Here is a 23,169-nt window from a genome sequence, read left to right on the forward strand (position 1 = left end):
TGATATTTTTGTAAAAGAAAGAAAAAAACAAGGTATAAAATTAACTGTTTTTACCTATCATTTCTAAATTCTAATTCGAGCTTCAGTTACTTCGAAACTTTTATTTAATTTGGTGGTCCTTATTATTTATACACCGTTTCCATCGATTTTAATGACGGAACATTTCAATAACAATCCTATATAAACATCTAAGATTTTGATTTTTGTCATATATACGACACGATGTGATCGTTTGAGACGTTCATATAGGATTTCAGTTGCAACGCCATATTAAAATTGATAGATATGGTACATGGATAACGGCAGAAACAATCAAATTATTAAATAGAAATTTTAAAAAAGTTGAGACACAAATTAAAGTTTAGAAATGGTTGGAAAAGAGAGAATAATTCAGAGACAATTGGTGTAAATTAACCGAAAAAAGATAGTGGTTTTAGAGTACCAACTAGGTATTATATGCATATTCACTACCACATATTATTTTCCGAATGAATGTAGACATGCCATATAAAACCATTCATCAGAAAAAATTGTACAATAATGGATCTTACAGGCCAATTTTGAGTGAGTGAAATTGAAAATTGAAATTATCTTTTTGGTTTACAATTTGATAGAATTATGTACTTTTAGCTAGCTAAATAGCAATGACCCAGTACTATCTCCATTAACTTAAATAGCAATTTAACAGCAATTAGTCACATGATGTCGGTGCAAGTGGAGTGGCAGACACAGTTTTTAACTTATTAGGGTTAGGGATAATTAAATCAAAAATCAATTAAATGCTTCCCTTTTATAATTATTGGTTATCAATTTTTACCATGAATTATACTCCCTCCGTCCCACCTTATAAGTCCCATTTGACTTTACACACAGATTAAAAAAATATTAATTATTTTTGTCTTTTCATATTTTTTCATGTTTTGCCCCTATTAATGATAGTGGAATTTTCCATAGAGCTCTTTTAAGATAACTAAAATAAGGATAAAATGGAGTATTAAATGGAAAAATATTCTAAAAATAGTAATGAGACTTTTTAAATGGGACATCCCAAAATAGAATATAAGACTTTTTAAACGGGACGGAGGGAGTACGATTTACATGTAATAGTAAAATAAAAAAAATGAAAAAGACACAATGCGAAAAAATGGCTATTGAACGGTAAAAAGAAATAAAATAAAATAACTAAAAAAATAAAACAAAATTATAGACAATTTAAGGGTTAAAGAGCGATCGTCCATTCTACTTAATTTGGTTGATCATGTGCTTGTTGGTATAATTTGATTTTTTTAATTCGAATAAAGGTCATCATATCAGTATGGATATACATTCGGTTCAAGTTGAATCGAAGCGAACCAAAAGATTTTATTTTTTCAAAATCAAACTGAACTTTAAGGCATTAAAATTTTCAAACTAAATTGAACCATATAGTTTGGTCGATTTTTTTTATTTGAATAATTTTGTTCATTTATATTAAGACTTCAGTAATTTTTTTATGTCCAAAATAACCTGAATCAAACTGAATTTGTCGATTTAATTTGCTTTTTTATTTTGATTCGATTTTTACACATGTCTATTTATCAATCGTAAATCGTGGTAGATCTATGTAAAAATTAGGATTGGCTATAATTTAGACTGCCATCAATTTTTTTCAAAGAAAATGATAAGATTTATAATAAATTCAGGATTAAAAAGAGGTTAAAAATAGATTAAAAGTTAAATCCGAACCGACACAAAATCTTGATTTATAATACATTTTCTTTGTTTTGCAATGTTTTATTGTTATCTATTTTCCTTTTTTGAAATGCAATTAATTGGTCCCCAAGCTATAATAGTGTAAGATATAGCTTTGAGACCATTCCCTTTTCCAAAAGTCTTGGGCTCTTGCCAAGAAAACAACATTCCAACTTTAATATGTAGGGATGATACTCACATGCAAACTCAAAGTACATTTACCCCCCACGAATTACACGTTTTTACCATTTTAGTTCGTGTTAAAAGTAAGTGGATCCATTTTTTATTCATTGCTTGTTGGGACTTCAAAGATTTAGAGTAACACTTCAATTGTTGTATACCAAAATCGATTGTGAATTTTGTTCTTCATGAAATTACTTTTCTTTATCTAAAAAAATTCTAAAGTCCATTTTGTCAGGATTGATTTTAAGGAGACCAATTACAGTAGACCCTCTAATAGTTAATATTTAATAAATTAATAATTTCAATAATTAATAAAAAATTGAGGGAACTAACTTCGTTATATGTCGGATAATTAATAATTCTATTATTTAATAATTAATAAAATTTAAAATATATTCTATAGGAATATTAGTTATTAGAAAGATTTTTATAAAGAAATATATAATAATTTATGATTAATTTGGGACAACACTAACCTTAATTCATAAGGTGGAAACTAAAATATTTTCAAATTATGACTTTTTATTCGTTTTTGAAAATTTCAAAGAAAGTTATTAGATGAACAAATAAAAGTAAGTGAAGCATTTTTAATATAAAAAGATATTAATAACTATTTTATTTCATGAATACAATTTTTTGATAATTATTTTTAGGTTCAATATCAAGTTGATATTTTTTAAACTGAATACAAATTTTTTTCTTTTGGATTGAGTGATTGTAAAGTGTATATAATTGAATTTTTTTATAATATAATATTAATATTAGGTCTACGAATGTAGATGCTTAAAAATATATTTTATACGTTTTATAATTTTTTTATACAAATTTAATAAGTTAATAATTCTAATAATTACTAAATTTTTGATCCACCATGCATATTAATTATTAAAAAGTCGAGTGTATATAAAAACATAAATTAAATAATTATATACAAATTTTTTTAAATAACTATATTAGAAAATAAAACAAATTAAAGTTTCTGAAAAAAATAGTTGAGAGAAACTGAGTTGAATAATAATATAAAATTAATAACTACATATTCCTACAAAAAGAAAAGAAAAAAGTTAAGCACTTTTTAAAGAAAAAAATAAGTCGGGGAGAGTCAAGCTACCCTCCCGTCTTTGTTCTCAAACAATATTATCAATTTAAATTAAATAATAATATATGAATAAAATTTTCCTACAACCAAGGTTGTAAGAAACTCCTACAACCAATGACATGACATTTATTGATTGGACTCTTTCAATACATTTAATATATCTTCAAAATTAAAACTTTAGTTCCTATATTTTGTTGAAAGTTATATTTTAATTATTTAGAGTAACTTTTTTTTTCTTTCAAACAATATTCCTAAAACTATAATTCTTATTAATATTTTATCATGAATGAAAATTACCTCATATATTAATAATAATATAGTCTAAATTTTAGTTTACTATTATAACAATTATCTAAAATCATTGTATGAAATATAATTTTAAAAAATAAAAATAGATGAATATATGTTTATCTAAAACAATGTCTTATTTAAAAAAATATTATTAATAAAAGTTTTTAGTAGATGAATTTATAAAAAATATTTTTAGTTAAGTAATTTAATTATCTTTTTTAATTTCATTCCAACTATCATTTTATTATATGCAACACTACCGTCTAAAAAACTAAAATATAGATAAAGATTATCATTTGAAAATAAATAATTATAATTTGAAATTTTAAAAGTTATAAATTGTGTTGACATATTTTATATAAAATATAGGAACTAAAAATGTAACTTTGTATATATATCAATGTATTGAAAGAGACCAAATAACAAATGTCATGTCTATGGTTGTTGGAAAATTTTATTCGTAATATATTTAACAATCCATCTTATAAATTAAAAATATATAGTATTATATTCAACGATGCACCTTCTATTCAGAGTAAATAATTTATTTGAATTTTTCATTACCACAAATGGTATGAGACAAATCATACAATCCAATTGACCTATCATAGTTCACAAATTAGAAGACTCAATTCATATATCACATAGACATCACAGAATTGACATAATAAATTAAAATTAAAATTAAAAGTTTATAAAAGTTGAATTTCCAGTAATATCTCAATATCCTACATGTACAATTCATCAATATTTATGATAATAATAAAAAATCCTAACTTACCTTCGATCATTTCATGCACCCATGTGATTAGACAGTTATACATACCACAAACAAATAATTTGACATCAACTATCAAAAGCTAAAAAAAAAATTAAGAACTTTGTGCAACCTTTTGAATTAATGGTAATGGTGGATTATGTGTTAATTGCATTCATCAACTAAAGACAAAAAAATAAAATGCAAACTTTGGTTAATCTCAAAGGTTAGAAAAGTTTGTAGGGGTCCAATCCTAACATCTCATCTTGAGGCACTTCTACTTCATGTGATGCGGCAATGTGAAGGGTCCATCTTTTTTCTTCCACTTATTTTGTTTTTTTACGGGGGTGTGATTTTTAATTATGAGGCATTACCTTTAACATTCACATTCAAATTAATCTCGTTTTAATTTGTGCGAATCCCTTATTTAAAATAAATATTGTGAGATTATTCGCAGCAGAATAGCAGAAAATAAATTAGAAAATTAAGATTATGACAAAATATAAAATCGAACTAAAAAAATACAAAATTTACGTGGTTCGTCTATGACAACTCCACGGACAAAGGAACGAGTTTTATTCACTAATAGATGAAAAATATAAAAAAACGATAGAGATTTTTCTAATCCCCAAACCCAACAATAAATTCAAATAATGCTTTGGTTGTACTAATCTGCCTCACACTCTTAAATTCTACAAGTCATAACTTGTTTATTTATAGAGTTCTAAATAGGTTAAAGGAATAAGAAGTTCAAATCCAAAAAGGATTTAAACTTCCTTTTCCTACACAAACCCAATAAAAACATAATCAACATCCAACACATATTAGAATGAATTAAAGTCCTAAACTAATTAGAATTCTAGGAATAATCCTAACAATCTCCCCCTTGACTAGAATTCTCTTGCATCTTCAATAAATTAGAATGACAACCAAACTCCACCTTCTCCACTTCACCATAACAGGTTACTACAATTGAGAAATTCCAAACAAATTCAAGAACGTCTTGAACTTGTCAATGCAAAATGACACAATAGATAAATCAAATAACTTATCAACCAATTGGCACGCAGCTGCGAATTTGTTGGCCTTCATCTTGGCAATGTCATCAGTAGAATCTGGCGAAAGAGACGAAGTCGTAACTGATCCATCAATCTCATACAAACGACCAACTCTATGAGCTTTCAATAACACCACAGCATCTTTCACAATATTCAAAACCTCATTCCTGCCATAAAACTCATATCCATAAATTTCTAAAGTAGATAGAGAGATGAGATTCTTACGCATTTCAGGAACATGTTGAACGTCGGTGAATGGTCTAACTTTTCCATCATGCATCTTGATCTTGACTGAAACAATGCCCAAAATTCTGCAAATTCGACCATTACCCATAACTACAACTCCACTATCAACTATGTTGTAGTCGGAAAACCAATCGAAATTGGCACAAATGTGATATGAACAACCCATATCTGCAATAATTACAATAATTACAAGTAGAGTTTTTATGTTTTGGACACTTGTTATCGTAATCTGTCTTCATGCTAGTACTGATTGTAAAGGCAGTATCAGACATCTGACTAGCATTCCCCATTAGCTCCTTATTCATTAACTTCTTCGAAAATAGGACAGATTTAACTCGCTCAACAGAAAGCGTATCATGATTAAATATTAAATTTTCACGAAATTGCTTATAATCAGAAGGTAATGAACGAAGCAACATAAGAGACATATCTTTTTCATCATATTTAATATCCAAACTCTCCAAATTCATTATAATGAAATTGAATTCTCCAAGGTGTGTTTTCAAAGACGTACCTTCAGGCATATGGAGTTTATGTAAACGGTTTTTGACAACAAGTTTACTGGTGACATTTTTCTTCAGAAACTGCGTTTCAAGTTTCTTCCACGAATTCAAAGCAGATTTTTCGCGTAGAACTTCACGCAAAATATCATCAGATAAACATAGTCGGATGGTAGATAGAGCTCTCTCATTCAAATCTTCAATCTCGTCTTCAGTCATCTTCTCTAACAGCTTCTCCTTCTCCAATAATGCTTTTCGCAATCCAGCTTGTGTCAAACAGTCACGCATCTTGATTTGCCATAAGACAAAACTCTTAGTGCGATCAGACTTCTCACTATCAAATTTTGTCATAGCCATATCAGAAAAATTTTCAAATATATCCCAAATCAGAACTGTCGCTCTGATACCACTTGTTGTGAGATTAGTCGCAGCAAAATAGCAGAAAATAAATTAGGAAATCAAGCTTATGACAAATAGAATCGAACTAAAAAAGACAAAAGATTTACGTGCTTCGTCAATGACAACTCCACGGGCAAAGGAACGAATTTTATTCACTAATAGATGAAGAATACAAAAGAACGATATTTTTCTAATGTCCAAAGCCAACAATAAACCCAAATAATGCTTTGGTTGTACTAATCTGTCTCACACTCTTAAATTCTACAAGCCATAACTTGCCTATTATAGAGTTCTAAATAGGTTAAAGGAATAAAAAGTTCAAATCCAAAAAGAATTTAGACCTCCGTTTCCTACACAAATCCAATAAAGACATAATCAACATCCAACACATATTAGGATGAATTAAAATCCTAAACTAATTAGAATTTTAGGAATAATTCTAACAATAAATTTTGATCCCAAATTTTAAACAACTGTACATATGAGTATGATTCGAACTCGCAACCTCAAAAATTGCTTACCAACACACTAGCCCTTGTTTTCTTTACTCATTGGATACAAATATTAAAAGACTCATTGTCAATTTAACATCAAACAAAGGATCAACTCACCCCCTCAATTCGGCATGAAATATCAAATGAATCATTCTCGCCACTTTTGGTACAAGCAGATCCAAAACTTGCGTTTTTAGCTCAAGTCAACCCCTCTGACACAAAAACACCCTAAAAAGAGAGTGAGATTGCTAATTATATTAATTCATTCTAATTAACAACAATTAAAACCTCAATTAAACACAATTAAATCTTAATCAAATCTAATTAATCTAATTATCATAATTGAACATTTAATATAAACCACCGAAACCGCAGTCGAGTAGCTCCACTCGGGCCCCATTTCATCGGAAACTGCTCCTCAGACGAGGAGTCTCTGCTCCTCGCATGAGAAGAAGCATTTGCTCGTGAGGAGCAGATCTGCTCCTCCATGTTGGAGGAGCAGATCTACCCAGGAGGAGTAGATTTGCTGCTCCTCGCCTGAGACGAGCTCGTCTCAAGATCTCCTTGCCTAAAAGGCCGATTTGCCCCAAGGATGCAGATCTACTGCTCCTCAGGCGAGGAGCAACATCTTCTTGCCTGAGGAGATGGCAGGGATGGCGTTGGCGGTATATGGATGGGGACGTTAGTCGGAAAAAAGAAGAAGAACGGAAGAAAGGGGAAGGGAATGAGGAAAAAATTTAAATTTTTTTTATCTTTTATTAATAAAATAAATTAATTATAATTTTTTAAAAATTAAAAGATGTAACTGAAAATTAATTTAAGAAATAAATAAAATATTGAGGGTCTTTTTAATTTTCTTTTACGGAAAGTGAATTGCTTGGGTAAGAATGAGAGAGAAGCTATTTGATACAAAAATATAATTTTTGGGTCTGTTTGTACTATAAATGGCGAAAATAATTTATTTGATATTTCATGCCAAGTTGAGGGGGCGATTTGATCCTTTATTCATTTAACATCTATACAAAGGTACACACATTTCAAATTCATGTGTTCACTAATTAACATAAAACAAAAAGCTTATTTCTCTTCAAAACCTTCTCTTATATATTTTTCCACTTTAAAATTTATTAATATTAGAGCATCTCCAATGCACTCATTAAAAATATGAACTCTCCAATTTTAAAGAGTTTGATGCAAAATATAAGCTTTAAATATAGAGTAGAGAGTCAAAACCGACCACTTTAATTTTCTTAACACTTGTAACTAAAAATGAGTAAACGATATTTTCGGTTAAAAACCGACCACTCTAATCAAAACTAAATTAATTAAATTATTTAAAACTAAATTAATTAAATTATTTTACCCTTTTAAGCGAGCTGCTACAAATTAGTAATTTTAACCAAAATCAATTTAACTAAACTAAACAAAATCATAAAAATATTAAACGGAGCTGGTTGAATTAGTTGGTTAATTTGTTAAACCGATAAAAATATATAAAAATAATAATTAAAAATGGATGGAATATATAAAATATCTAGTTAATTTAATTAACCAAATCTTAAAAAAATTATCTATAACTGAATCAAAAATAAATGTTAATCAATCGATCAGAATAATCAAACTAACAAAAAAATTAACCGAATTCACTCAAAATAGATCGGTCAATTCGGTCGAACCGTGCTCACCATTACTTTCAGTAACATGAAATTTTGGGCTATTTATAGCTGTGGAAGTTCAACATCTCCACTATATTCTGAATCTCCTTTTTCCCTCAACTTGCTGAATAATTTTGCTCTCTCCGTGGCTGCAAAATACTTCAAATTCAAAACCAAAACTCTTTAAAATAAATAAAAAAGTTCATGGAATCAAAAAGCTACACTAACGATGGCACTGTTGATCTTCGAGGTCGTCCTGTTCTTTCCTCCAAGACTGGTACATGGAAAGCTTGTGCTTTTCTTGTTGGTAAGCTTTCTCTTCCAAAATATTTTTCTCAGAAATTTTACGTTTTGACGTTTCGCTTATATTTCTAAATTTTATAACTTTATTTTTATATAAATTCCTGAAAATATATCGTTTCGACCATTTGGATTTTAGTATTTCATGTTTTATTATTTTCTTATAGCATATGTATTTTACTTAGAAATTATAAAAAAATTGTAAGTACTTTTAAAACTAACTTTATATTAAAAGTAAATTCGAATAGAAAATATTGTTTTGCGATTTTCATTTTAGTATTTCTTGTTTCTGTTTTCGTTTGGTATAGCATATCACTTTAAGCTAAAAAAAACTTATTATTTTATATGTTAAGGTTAACTATTTTTGCAGTTACCTTTGCTATACTTTTTTTTTATAATGGCTATCGACATTAATTTTTTAAAACTTAATAAACCGGCATCAATTTTAAAAATTCAGAGGTTACTCATCAAATTAGATTAAATTTCACCTTTAGCCGACAAGTTTTCGGCGCGATAGTCGGCGACTGATATATTATCACATAAGCAAAATTTAACCTTAATTGGCTGGATAATCTTCTGTTGTTTAAAAAATAAATATTGAATTATCAAACTATAACATCTGTAACTATTATATAAACATAGTGTAGTTAGATAAAAAAAACATTTAGCCTCGTATTATTTGAAATAGTGAAACCAAATCTTTGCTTTTATTTTATCATATACTAATACTCTAAAATAACTTTTAAGAGAATTTTATTTTTTTTATTCACACGATCCACATAAATTAAAGTATGGATAACTTTATTTTAACATAATTAAAAAAACAGGATATGAAGCATTTGAGAGGATGGCATTTTATGGAATAGCTTCAAATTTAGTGAATTATTTGACAACACAACTTCATGAAGACATTGTTTCATCTGTGACAAATGTAAACAACTGGTCAGGATCAGTTTGGATTACTCCAATTCTGGGCGCATACATAGCAGATACTTACTTGGGTCGTTATTGGACTTTCACTATTTCATCTCTTCTTTATGTTATGGTAATTAATTTATCATTATCTTCTTTTTCATTATTTAATTAATTTTTTTTCTTCTAATAATCGGAAAAAAAGAACGTTTGTGAAAATAATTAAATTAATAATTTCAACAGTATATTGTCTAACGTTTATAATGGTGAGTTATAGTTCTTTTAGTATTTGAAGTCAAATTTAATTTGTCTTTATATGTTAAAAGAAAGAGTCTAATCAAGAATCCCATTTGTTGGTTCAAATTAAAACAAAACAAAAAAGTTGATCAAATTTTATTGGCTTAATCTTTATACTTTCCCTTCATGAGAGGTTATATTAACAAATCATAAATCTCTATTTATCTCAAAGATAATGACACCACTTGTTTGAGCTACTTCAAATAGGCCAATTGGATTTAATCCTTTTGGCCTGTGGGACCTAAATTAATAAAAAGCATGAAGTGAAAAACTTTTGAGTAAAAAGGTCATTTTGGTTCTTTAACTTATGAGACGGATTTATATAAGTTAAATTTGACTTATTTTGATAATTTAGTCTACTCTCTAAAATAAGTTCAAGGACACTCATTTATATATTTGAGCGCATGTATAGAGTAACTTTGAAGCATACATCACATACTTATATGAACCTAGTTTATTACGTAGAAGTGTGAATCATCCATTAATTACGTGACACATTATATTAATTAATAATGTTTTGATTAGAATTAAATGTTCTTCACTAAGTGGTTAATTTTATCCAACAATAACATGTATCACACAGTTCTATGTGGTGAACTAGATTCATGTAAGTTTTTTTCTATTACTTGCGATAGTTATGGTAAATTGTCAAAATACACCAAGTCCGTCTCATAAATTCAAGAACTGGGAAGACTATTCGGTCAAAATATTTTATGGCTCTATTTTATTTTTTCACAAACAAAAAGAAGAGAAAAGCTATTATTAATTTGTGTTTCTTGTTGGTTTATAGGGGATGATACTATTAACAATGGCAGTTTCACTCAAGTTTCTAAAGCCAACATGCTCAAATGGAATATGCAACAAAGCAACTTCTTCACAAATCTCATTCTTCTACACATCTTTATACATTATAGCCTTAGGGGCAGGAGGAACCAAACCCAACATATCAACTTTCGGAGCCGACCAATTCGACGACTTTAACCCTAACGAAAAGAAACCGAAGGTGTCGTTTTTTAATTGGTGGATGTTCAGCTCATTTGTGGGAGCTTTAGTAGCCACTCTTTGTCTAGTTTATATTCAAGAGAATTTGGGATGGGGTTTAGGGTATGGTATCCCTACAGTTGGTCTTATAATATCCTTATTTATATTTTATTTAGGGACACCATTTTATAGGCATAAAGTTAGGAAGAGTAAGAGTCCTGCAAGGGATTTAATTCAAGTCCCTATTTTTGCCTTTAAAAATAGGAAACTTCAGCTTCCTAATGATCCCTCTCAGCTTCATGAGTTTGAGGTTCAGTATTATATTGATAGTGGGAAACGTCAGATTCATCACACACCAGTCTTCAGGTAATCTTCTATCTTATCATTTACATAATTACATTATTAATTTTTAGCTCTGTGCATTCCGTTCGAACCGAACGAACTTGAGCTAAAAATTTACTTTAATTCAAAATCGAACTGAACTAAAAGTTTAAGAAATTAAAATATTTAAAACTTTCCGTTCGGTCGATTTTTTGATTTAGGTTGGTTATTTTGATTTGATTAACCGGAAATATTTTTATATCTATAACCGAATCGAACTAAAAAATCTATTTTTTTAATATCAAACAATAATTTTTAATATTTGACATTTACTTCCACTGTGATTACTAGTACACTAATTTTATTAATTTTATAAAACTAAAAGTTTTTATTCTATATTTACAACATTTGACAATGTAAGTTTTTGTTATTTTGTTTATATTATTGCAAGCTTTTAGAATTACTAGTAATTTGTTGTTATTCATATGGATGTGGACCGGTTAGTTTGGTCAAAAATTGACCGAACCAACCAAACGGAAATTATTTATAAGAACATAAACCAAATATAATTATATTCTCTCAATAATCAAATCATATTTTTGTATTTCAATTTGGCTCGGTTTGATTCTTTTAACCTGAGGAATATTCTAAGGACATGGTCAGTAGGGTCAAATGCCTTTTTCAGTTCCACAAATAAGAAATTGTGGTGAGGAATCTAAGGACAGAAGATAAAAGGAATCTAAAAACCCTTTAATTTATGTGGAAAAACAGGTGAAGAGGGGTCCTCCAATTTTGATGTGCATCAACATTTGGTCAATTTTTATGAATTGTCACAAATCTTGGTCTTGTTGTTACTCCATTTAGGAAAAAAATGTATGTCATACAGTGAAATGGTGCGTCTTTTAGCCCTACCACTACTTTGTAACTAATCAGATTGGAACTCTAAAGTCTCAACTAGCTAGATAGATCGGCCTAATTATTTAAAAAAAATTCATCTTATAATTTTTTTTATTTAGTATATTCTAATTTAAAAAAAAAATTATTTATATAAAATATTTAATTTTTTATTTTCGTTTTTACCCAAAAATATTAAATTAAATTTTTTTCAAAAAATATTAATATTTTTATGAACCGTTACAAAAATTATAATAATTTTTTCTGTCCTGAAAAGGAGGAGCGATCATGAAGGAGGAGCAAAAATCGCTGAAGGAGGAGCAAGTCGCTGCTCCTCCTTCATGAAGGAGGAGCAGCGATTTCTGTTCCTCCTTCATGAGTGAGGAGCAACATTCTTCATGGGCTCCTCCTTCGGAGAGAGAATCGAAAAAAATTAAAAAAAAATTGTATATGTTTACGGTTTTGTGTTTAAAAAATTATTGATAATTAATATAAGTTAAATAATTATATTATAAGTTTAATTTTTTCAAGAAGAAGGTATTTTTGTACTATCAATAATATTAAAATCTAATTAGAATATAGGTTAAAAATTGAAGGACTAATTTAAATTTTTTTTCTAAATAAAAAAGTTCAGCTTAATGCTTTTGGGTAGAGACGAAAACGAAAAATAAAAAATAGGGTACAAATAAATTTTTTCCTAGATCAGAGTATAAATAAAAAAATGTTATAAGGTGATTTTTTTAAGTACTTAGGCCAGATAGATATTTCAGTAATCGGGTTAAATGCAAGGACGATACCTAAATTTTGTTGTATTTTATAAAATTGATATCTAAATTTTAATTTACGTCATCTTGATATTATATATATATCATGTAATTTTTATCATAGATATCGTAACATTTTTCGATCAAATTAAGCTCATATGGTAACCAACCGAATCATATTCTACCTTATTAAATATCGTATTGTTATTATCGAAGTGATTTCTGATATGGCAGATGATTTGAGTCTTGACAATAAATTTTAAAAATACGCTCCAATGAGTTGGATATATCAGCTTAATTTGACCCGTTAATGTTGAGGTACTTTCACCTGAAATAAAAGTTGTTAATTATATGCTAAAAAGATACAAATTAAACTTTAGATATCACTTTAAGACATGTGATAAACTTTAGGTACTATGTAATTATTTAACCCATACTCGTAGAAGTCTCAAATTCTCAGTTTAGTCTAATTCAGACTTTTTATGATGCATCCCCCAAAAAAATTGCTGCTTCTATATATAATAATATCTCTAGATATTTTTAATGAATAGAAAATGTCTCTACAATTAAAATTATTTAAATTTATATTTGTTATATATACTGGCAGGTGCTTGGATAAAGCTGCACTAAGAGATGGTTCGAGCCCACCATGCACAGTTACTCAAGTAGAAAGCATCAAGCTAGTTTTTGGTATGATACTGATATGGTTAGTCACATTAATTCCAAGTACAATTTGGGCACAAATCAACACTCTTTTCGTAAAACAAGGCACCACATTAGACCGTAGTCTCGGCTCGAACTTCAAAATCCCAGCGGCTTCATTAGGTAGTTTTGTGACGCTCTCCATGCTCCTCTCGGTTCCGATGTACGACCGGTTCTTCGTTCCGTTCATGCGTAAAAAAACCGGAAACCCAAGAGGAATTACGCTACTTCAAAGGCTCGGAATCGGGTTCGTAATACAAGTTATCGCTATAGCAATTGCTTATGCGGTCGAAGTTAGAAGAATGCATATGATAAAGGTGCATAATATTACAAACCCTAAAGAAGTTGTGCCAATGAGCATATTTTGGTTATTGCCACAATATGTTTTATTAGGAATTGCTGATGTTTTTAATGCAATTGGATTGCTAGAATTTTTCTATGATCAATCTCCTGAAGATATGCAAAGCCTTGGGACAACTTTTTTCACGAGCGGAATTGGAGTTGGGAATTTTTTGAATAGCTTTTTAGTGACGGTGGTCGATAAAATTACGGGACGAGGAGGAGGAGGACGACGAGGAAAGAGTTGGATTGGTAATAATTTGAATGATTGCCATTTGGATTATTATTATGGGTTTCTTTTGGTTATGTCTACTCTTAATATTGCTGCATTTTTATGGGCATCGAGTAGGTTTATTTATAAGAAAGAAATTTTAAAAGTGAATGAGGGTTGTGTTCAATTGGAAGGTAAAAGTTTGGACATATCTCCTCTAGGGTTACAAGTATAGGGACTTAATCATAGAGTCATTATCTAGTTTCGATCTATTATATGAATGAATGTACTCTATTATTAGTATTTGAAAATAGTAGAATTCTTCTGATGAGAGATTTATGGCAAAAAAAAAATGTATGATATGAATAAATATTAATTTTAGATTTATTTATATATACTTTTATATATATATATATATATATATATATATATATATATATATATATATATATATATAATACCGAACGTATGATATATGAATAAATATTAATTTTAGATTTTTTTATATATAAAATATATATAATGATTCCGAACATATGATATATGAATAGATATTAATTTTAGATTTATATATTATTTAATGGTATCAAAATGTCAAACAAATTTGATTGTTTGTAGTTCAAACCTTTTTAATCTTGTAAATTTATCTCAATTAACAATTTCATTGCAATTGTATCTGAAGTTTTTTCCAATCAATTTAGTCATTTTAATTTTTAGTTGTATTTTAATACTAGTCCATCCTTTTTTTCTTATTTATAAAATCTATTTTTTAATAAAAAATAATAAAGAACAACAATAAAATCTAGTTATATATTCTTTATCTTTCAATGGTGAATTAAAACAAAAAACAAGTTTGAAACTTAAAAAAAAAAAGATAAATAAAATATTGTACCAATGTAAAATATTGTCATAATTAAATTGATTAAAAAATTAAATAAAATTACAACAAAATTATCAAATTAAGATAGGTTTATAAATTTTATTTTTTTAAAATAAATTTATAATAAGTCAAAAAACTTAATTTTTTAACACCATTAAATCTCTTAATATGTAATTAATTTGGATCATTGTATTCTCTTATTTTAAAATTCCAGCAAAATGATTGGTTAAACCAATCTAAATCAATCTTATACAATTGCATATATTGTCTAAATTGTTTCATTTTAATCATTAAAAAATATTATTTTTTTTATTTTTTGCTTATATCCTATACTTTCACATCTCCAATTTTAACTCATTTCTTGGTTTTTAGTTTCAATTGTAACAATTTATTTAAATTGAAGTGGAAAATGTTCAGATATACTCTTTATATTGTTTCATATGTGGAAACTTTTATGATAAAAATGACAACTAAAAAATATGAAACAATATGAATGACATTTTTGAATTTTTTTTCACTCCAGTATAGATAACTATAATTAAAAATGAAAATTAAAATATTGACTAAAATTGACGATTTTTAAAAATTTAAACCATAAATGAAAAAATTTAAAAAAATTAGATAGTTTTAAAAGATTTAGCCAAATCAAGTCGATTGATGGTGTTTTTGTTTTTGTTTTTAGAGATATCCTAATTTAAATTAGCTGTCAGATATAAAATATATAAATAAACTTTAATTTGGCTACACTGAAATTTAAAGTCGAGATCTTATGAATGCACTTAGAGAACATAGCCACTTGGCTAGGCCTCACTGGTATTTACGGTGTTCAATTACCGACTAAACATAAAGAAACACATTAATAAATGATAACCGTTTAGTGACAAATGAGATGTATAATCACATGTAAGAGCCATTCTCTGGCATATAATATGTTTTGTGTTATTTGTAGTATAGCAAAATACTACATATAAAATAAATTTTTAGATTTTAACTCCAAATGATGATGCTATATTAAATGAATTTTTTTAATTATATAATGATTTTTATTTGGCTTAAATGCTCCAAAAATCACGAACTATCGCGTGTTTTTGGTATTTAACACGAACTTTTAATTTTGGCATAGAAATACACAAACTTTCAATTTTTTGCAATAATAACATGGACACCATTTCGGACATAAAGCGACGCCGTTTTGGCCATAAAACGGTGCCGCTTTGGACCTAAAACGACGCCGTTTTTAAAAAAAAATTCACACTTGGTCTTAATTGCAAAAAGTTGAAAGTTCATGTATTTTTAAGCTAAAATTAAAAGTTCGTGTTAAATACCAAAAACACGCGATAGTTCATGATTTTTGATGCATTTAAGCCTTTTTATTTTTATACAAAAAAGGTAACCATTTATTAATAATTTTAGTTTTAATTTATAGGTCTCATTAATAATTATATATGTAATAGACAATTTAATGAAAAATAATATGATTTTTATATTTAAACTATCACAAATTATATTTGTAAAACGCAATTTTTTAAGCAATTGTTTGATGATTTCTTAATAATATTTTCCTGTTATATTACTTATAACTTTAACTAATTCTAATGTTAAAATAACTTTATCTCAATTACACGTAATATGTTTTTAAGACTCCATTTTAGTTCTTTAATCGCATCAAATCTTCATTTAATCTTCATTTTTATTTTTATTTTTAATATAAACCAAAAATTTATTATAATTCTCGAAAGTTAATTAACTTCAGTTTCAAATAAAATTATTTATATACGTTTTATACGTATTTTATCATTTCATTTTGATCTCTATTGTTGTTTATAATTTCTTATAGGCATATAATATTATTTGATTCTGTAATTTTTTTAATTTCATTTCCGAGTATAAATCGAATACGATTTTTTTTAATTTCCTTCTAATACCTTAAATTTATTCCGAGACCAATTATTATTCCATTGAGATTTAATCTTAGCCAAAACTAAATCAAATTACGAATTATAATTAAACTTTATTTTAAAAAAATTGTTCGTCGCATAATCATTTAATTGACGACAACATAACCCGTCTTTATATATTTTAATTATTTTTCAATTCCAACTTTCTTATCTTGGTTTCTGATGGAGTCTGCCTTCTGAACCGGTGAGTGAACCTGCAAAACAGGGTAGAAGTTAACCGGACGGTGGTTGTCCGATTAACTCTCCGATGCTAAAGTCAGTTTAGAGCTTTGAGCAGCGTTTTGAGTATATGAATGTAATTGTGATTCTAGGCATACCTCGTGCTCTTTTTATAGTAGACGAATATACCTAGTAGAGTTGTATTAGGTAGGTGAATCCTACTTTGTAGGGATTCGGCCGTATCTTGAGGATTCTCCTGATTTGTCGAGATCTACCTTAATCTGATAAGAGTCCTATTTAGGAACGTCTTCCTAAATAGTCTTATCTTCCTAAAGTAGAGCTTATCCTTCCATATGTAGTGTTTGTGTCCAAATAGGACAAGGTTTCCATATTTAGTCGTTTATCCGAATCCCGGACCTGACGCGCTCTTGGCGGATCATGTGGGATTCGGTCTTTATTAGTGTATTACCGAATCTTAGAGATTCGGTATCTCCTTCATATCTTTCCGTCTTCAGGGGGAGTCCGGTGTCGCCTGAGAGTGGATCTCCTGCAACTCGGCTCCATTATACTTACAGTAGGATTCGGTATCCATCATTAGCCCCCCCGCAAGTGAGCTGAAGTAGTTTGGCATTTATGCCTTAGTGGATTTTAGCTCTTTTGGAGCTGAGTTCTTTTATGCGGGCGAGTCGCTTTGCATTCCGGGCGAGTCGTTTCATATGTTTGTGGGTGACGTTTCTTCTTTAGTAAGATTCTGTGTTGCCACGTGTCGGCATTTAATGATTTAAACGGTTAATGATTCAAAAGCATTTTGTATTTAATCTCTTCGCATTTCTTCTTTTCCCTCTTACTTTGCTTTTCGAATTTACTCTCATTTCTTGTAGCTATTTCCTTTTCGTTCTTCGTTTGATTGTTTGATTCTTCGTGACTTGTTTTCTCCAGATTTTACAGGTATGTTTTCTTTCGTCGTTTGGATGTTAATATGGCTTTCTTCTTTGTATATTCTCCATGCTTTATATTCTGGAAATTTCTTCTGTACTTGTTGTTCTTTGATGTGTTCTTCAACGTGTTCTTCAATATATTTTTTGTTTGATCCTTATTTTGTGTTTATGTTTGTGATTCCCTGTTCTAGGATGCCTCTTAGTCGAGTGGAAGATGCTTGCGCTGCTATGGCTTTTACCCGATCGAAGCTTCGTAGGGATGAAGTCTTAGATATCTATTTTAAGTATAGTTTTCCTTTTGATTATAGGGTAATATTACCCGGTGCCGATATGGCTGCGTCTGACTCTCCCGGATCTTCTTGTAGGGCGGTTCTTTTTGAAGAGCAATTTGCTGCTGGTCTTAGGTTTCCTTTGGATCCCTTTTTAGTAGAAGTGTGTAGGGATTTAAAGGTTGCTCTAGGGCAACTTTACCCTGGTACGATTAGAGTAGTGCTCGCTTTTTCGGAGGCATGTAGGCTCCGGGGCTGTGCCCCTTCTCTCAAAGTGTTATATCATTTTGTAGACTTTAGGAAGTGTGATGGCTGCTTCGTTTTCGCCCTTGGTAGAGAAGGGCGATCTCGTATTTATCTTCCTTGCCTAACCAGTCGCTGGCGAAGGCGCTTCTTTATTGTCTATCATAAATTTGCTTTTCTTCATTTTTCGGATGGTTTTTCTTCTCATCCAGTTCGGAGCTATTCTTCTCCTTTAAGTTTATCCGAGTCAAAGCTTGCTTTTGACATATCTTCCTGTAGTATTGTGTCGCGTCCCCTTTTAGATGTCTTGGTTAATAGTCATCTTCGGAGTCGATGGTTTTCTTTGGAGGATCCTCCTCGAGGCTTGGCGGATCTTTGCTACTCTTTTGTTCAAGGTATATTAATTTGCTTAAGTTCTTTTTAATGTTTCTTTTGTAGGATGTCTTCTTCTTCTGACGATTTCCTTTCCGGATTTCAAGTAGATTTGGACGTTCCGATGGGTGGTCCTGACGTTCCTATCGCCGACGTTATTCCTGGCGACATTGTCGTGGATGGGGCTCCTGTTGATATCCCCCTAGCTCCCGCCGAGGTAGCGTTGCCTGAGGTTATTGTTATAAATGATGATGATGGTGATGACTCGGCTGTTCCAGTCGGCGACGAGGCGATTCCGTCACTACTCCCCCCTCTAGCATCATCTATCGTTTCGGGGGGAGTTGGGGGTGTGGCCTCAGAGGGGCCTGTTGTTGCTGATTCGGGGGAGATTTCTTTAGGTCGAGACCCGGATTCGCCGTCTAGAAAAAGACGTCGAGTTGTCGATGATTCTCCTACGAGGGAGAGTTTTCCTGGAAGCTCTTCTTCTGCTCCAGACTTGGTTCAATGGGTCGAAGGTCAGGATCCTGCCAGTTTGCTGAATCCGAGAGTGCTAGCGGAATATATCCGGACTTTGGCGATTCCTGATGATGTCACGTGGTTCTGTGGTAGGCCGGGTCAGGAGCTTTCCGATCTGGCTTGTTTTCATGGTTTCTCTGTAAGTGCTTTCTTTCTTGAGTATAATATGTTTTTTGTATTCAGTTGCTTTCTTATTTGTTTATTTCTGGTGTGTAGGCCCTTCAATCTGTTCTGGTACTGAACGACCGCCGACAGTGTGCCGAGGAGGAGGTCGAGCGTCTGTCTGCTCTTTTGGCGACTTCCGAGTCTGAAAGGGCGAAGTTGAAGGCCTCTTTGGAAGAGCATGATTCCCTTCTGGCGCAGCTCAAGGCGCAGGATGCGATTAATGATCGCCAAGTGAAAGTGATTGAGAAAAAGACCGATGACTTGACTCAAGAGATCGAGGAGCTCATTCGGATCAATTCCCTTGTTGGTGGGGAGAGGGATAGTCTTAGAACGGAGGTTGAAGGTCTTCACATCCGTCTGCTAGATACGAAGGCTTTTTACTCTGCTCTGATAAGCGAGTATCGCCTTGCGATTGGGAAGAAACTTCTGGAGCAGAATCCCAATATTGATCTTTCTGGGGTTAACGGGTTGGATCCCCAGGCCATCGCCCGTGATCTCCTCGTCAAGATTTCTAAAGACCGTGTTTAGTAGTTTTCTTTTGATTGTATTTGCTGATGTATTCGCAATTTTGCTTTTTGTAATTCGCAATTTATGAATATATTTTTTTTCTTCGAGATGTGCTTTTGCCTTATCTTTATGTACTTGTCTTGCCTCGAGGGTTACTCTAAACCCTGTTCTTGGCGTTGCTTTTTGTAGAGTTAATCTAAACTCTATTTATTTTTGTTTTTGTTTCGAGTTAATCTAAACTCTTTTTTGGCGATTCGCCTTTTCTGAGTTAATCTAAACTCATTTTTAGCCTTTCGTGGCGATTTGCCTGGTTCGGCGATTTTGCTTTGAGTTAATTTAAACTCATTTTCTTGGCTTTTAGCCTTTCGTGGCGATTTGCCTGGTTCGGCGATTTTGCTTTGAGTTAATTTAAACTCATTTTCTTGGCTTTTAGCCTTTCGTGGCGATTTGCCTGGTTCGGCGATTTTGCTTTGAGTTAATTTAAACTCATTTTCTTGGCTTTTAGCTTTTCTTGAGTTTGATCTTTAATTTATTTTTTCTTCTTTCGTCTTTGATTTAATCATTCGTGGCTGTTCTTGATTTTTATTTCTTTATTGGTTCGTCTGGCTAATCAGATGGTAGCGAAATTGAATTTTTATTGATAAAAAGATGGCATACAAAGCATTAAAGATAGATTTGACGCCATCTGGTAAGACGGAGAGTCGTTACCGATGATGGGTCGTTTTTCTTTCCTATTCTTCCTTCTTTTCGGTCTTGTTTTCTTGGAGATCCACCACTGATTCATCATAGCACTTCTTGGCTATTCCTTGGTCTCCTCTCAGCGTCACTACTCCCTTTTCAGTCGGTACCTTCATTGCCAGTGCTCTGATGCTGGTTACCGCTGCCGAGTCATGGAGGAAAGGTCTTCCTAGGATGGCATTATATGTCAATTCCATGTCCACTATGTTAAATAGTGACATGATTTTCTTGTTCATTCCTCTTTCCGGGCCGATTATTACTTCCAAGGTGACTGCTCCCAGCGGGGTGATGGAGGGTCCACCGAGTCCTGATAGCGGAATTGGGACTCGGCGTAACCTTGACGCTGTTCCTCCCAACATTTTGTATGCTGCATTCGTCATGAGGTTTACTGCACTTCCTTCGTCGATAAGGATCCGCTCCATGTTCCAATTTTCAATGATAGTAGTCACTACCAAAGCATCGTTGTGAGGTGCTTTGACATGTTCATAGTCTTCTACATCGAAGATCACTGGCGGCATGTGAGTTTCTCGTATGTTCATTACTTCCTTCCTTTGCTTCCTCCTGATCGTGGAGCTACTATGCCCTCCACCATTAATCATGTGTATGGTTCCCAGAATTTTGGATGGGCGCTCGTCTTCCTTTTCTTTTGGCTTGTCTTCTCTGTTTCTTTTTTCTCCCTTGTCATTGCTCTTCTCTTTTCGGGCCACAAATTTCCTCAGTTCGCCTGTGTCGATCATTCTTTCAATCTCGACCTTTAAGTCTCTGCAGCTATCCGTTTCGTGTCCGTAATCGTCGTGAAATTTGCAGTACTTTCTGGTGTCTCTTGCTTCTGCTTTCATTTTGGGTGGCCATACCACGTTTTTGATGTTTTCTTTGATCCACATGAGGACATTAGTTCGGCTGGTGTTTAATGGAGTGAAGTTATTCTCATCATCTCTGGGATCGTATCTCGATTCATATCTTGTCTGGGGGGCGAATCGTCTGCTTTCTTCGGGTCTTCCTCTTCTGTCATCAGGTTTGGACTTGGTTTTTTCTCTGGATCTCTCTTTTGATTCTTTTCCTTTTGCTTCCTTTCCGCGAATCGCCCTTCGCCCTTCGTCTAACTCGAAGTATTTCTGAGCTATGCCCATTAAGTTTGAGAAAGTTGTGGGTTTATTGACTAGCAGCTTGTCCACCAGCTTTCCGAATCGCGTCCCGTCTCGCAATGCTTCTGTCGCCATGTCGACGTTCAGGTTGTCTATCTTCATAGCTTGCTTGTTGAATCGTTCGATGTAGCTTCGCAGGGTTTCTCCTTCTTCTTGGATACAGGCTCTTAGGATACTGGTAGTAGTTTTAGCTGGGATGTTTGTGAGATATCTGTTGAGGAATTCTGTTGAAAGCGAAGCGAAGCTTTTGATCGAGCCTGGTTTTAATTTGTTATACCACCTCTGGGCTGTGCCCGTGAGCGTGGTAGGGAAAACCCTGCAGAGGATGGCGTCTGATACGCTGAGTAGCCCCATGGTTGCTGTGAACCTAGAGGTATGATCTCGGGGGTCTCCTTCCCCATTGAAAATTGGCAAGGTCGGCAGCTTCATGCTGTACGGGATGGTTTCCTCCATGATCTCGGGCGAGAGGGGTGATCCTTTCAACCTGAGGTCCTCTATATCCAATTCTTCAGATTTTAGTTTTTTGAGCGCTTTGGCGATCTTCTCTTCTAGATCTTCTTCCACCACATATGTGGCTTTGCTTTTTTGGGGTGTTTCTGACGATTCGCCCTCGCCTTCTTGGTGTTTTTTCTTATTTTGTTCTTTCCCTGCATCTCTTTCTTGTCGCTTACTCCTTGGTGGGGCATCTTCTTTTTCCTTCTCCCTTCGTTCGTCTCGTTTCGTATTCAGACCGCTTCGGGCGTCCTCCTGGTTGTGCTCATTTCTGGGTGCCTCTGGTGATTCCTCGTTAGATTTTTCTCTGTCAGGACTTTCCTCTTCGCTGGTTTCCTTTTCTCGCTGGTTTCTTGCTTCGTTCCTCTCTTCGTTTCCTCTGGTCCGAGGTTCCTTGCTTTTGTTGTTTTCTGCCCTTGTCTCCCGTCGGCCTGGGTTTGCATTTCCTGTTCTTTCTCTTCTTCTGGGAGCTGTGGGGCTGAAGTTTTCCCTTAGCATTCTCATAGTTTCTTCGTGCCTGTCGTTTGTTCTTTTGGCCTCATTAGCCAATCTGTCAAGATTTGCCTGCACAGATTCTAGTATCTTTTTCAGCATTTCGCTGTGTGGATCTTGTGTCGCTGCATTTGGTGTTTGTTCTTCAGTGCTTAGGTTGA

General features: G+C 31.9%; 2 protein-coding genes and 1 long non-coding RNA gene across 3 annotated transcripts; 2 read left to right on the top strand and 1 right to left on the bottom strand.

The window, feature by feature from the left end:
- Positions 1 to 8,316: 8,316 nt before the first annotated feature.
- Positions 8,317 to 8,734, bottom strand: LOC126661277 (uncharacterized). Its single transcript, XR_007635601.2, has 2 exons — positions 8,642 to 8,734; positions 8,317 to 8,562 (listed from the first exon to the last, which is right to left on the bottom strand). It is a non-coding gene; the product is annotated as an uncharacterized LOC126661277 (long non-coding RNA).
- LOC126661276 (protein NRT1/ PTR FAMILY 5.1) lies at positions 8,522 to 14,529 on the top strand. Its single transcript, XM_050355104.2, has 4 exons — positions 8,522 to 8,720; positions 9,541 to 9,758; positions 10,713 to 11,269; positions 13,490 to 14,529. Exons 1-4 carry the CDS (start codon positions 8,618 to 8,620, stop codon positions 14,367 to 14,369), a joined length of 1,758 nt encoding a protein of 585 aa, XP_050211061.1. The 5' UTR covers positions 8,522 to 8,617; the 3' UTR covers positions 14,370 to 14,529.
- A 2,617-nt stretch (positions 14,530 to 17,146) lies between these two features.
- LOC126662131 (uncharacterized) lies at positions 17,147 to 23,169 on the top strand. The gene is made up of 3 exons (XM_050356015.1): positions 17,147 to 18,976; positions 19,064 to 19,417; positions 23,108 to 23,169. Exons 1-3 carry the CDS (start codon positions 18,082 to 18,084, stop codon positions 23,167 to 23,169), a joined length of 1,311 nt encoding a protein of 436 aa, XP_050211972.1. The 5' UTR covers positions 17,147 to 18,081.

Source organism: Mercurialis annua, linkage group LG8 (assembly GCF_937616625.2).
Source record: "Mercurialis annua linkage group LG8, ddMerAnnu1.2, whole genome shotgun sequence".
Classification (NCBI taxonomy): Eukaryota; Viridiplantae; Streptophyta; class Magnoliopsida; order Malpighiales; family Euphorbiaceae; genus Mercurialis; species Mercurialis annua.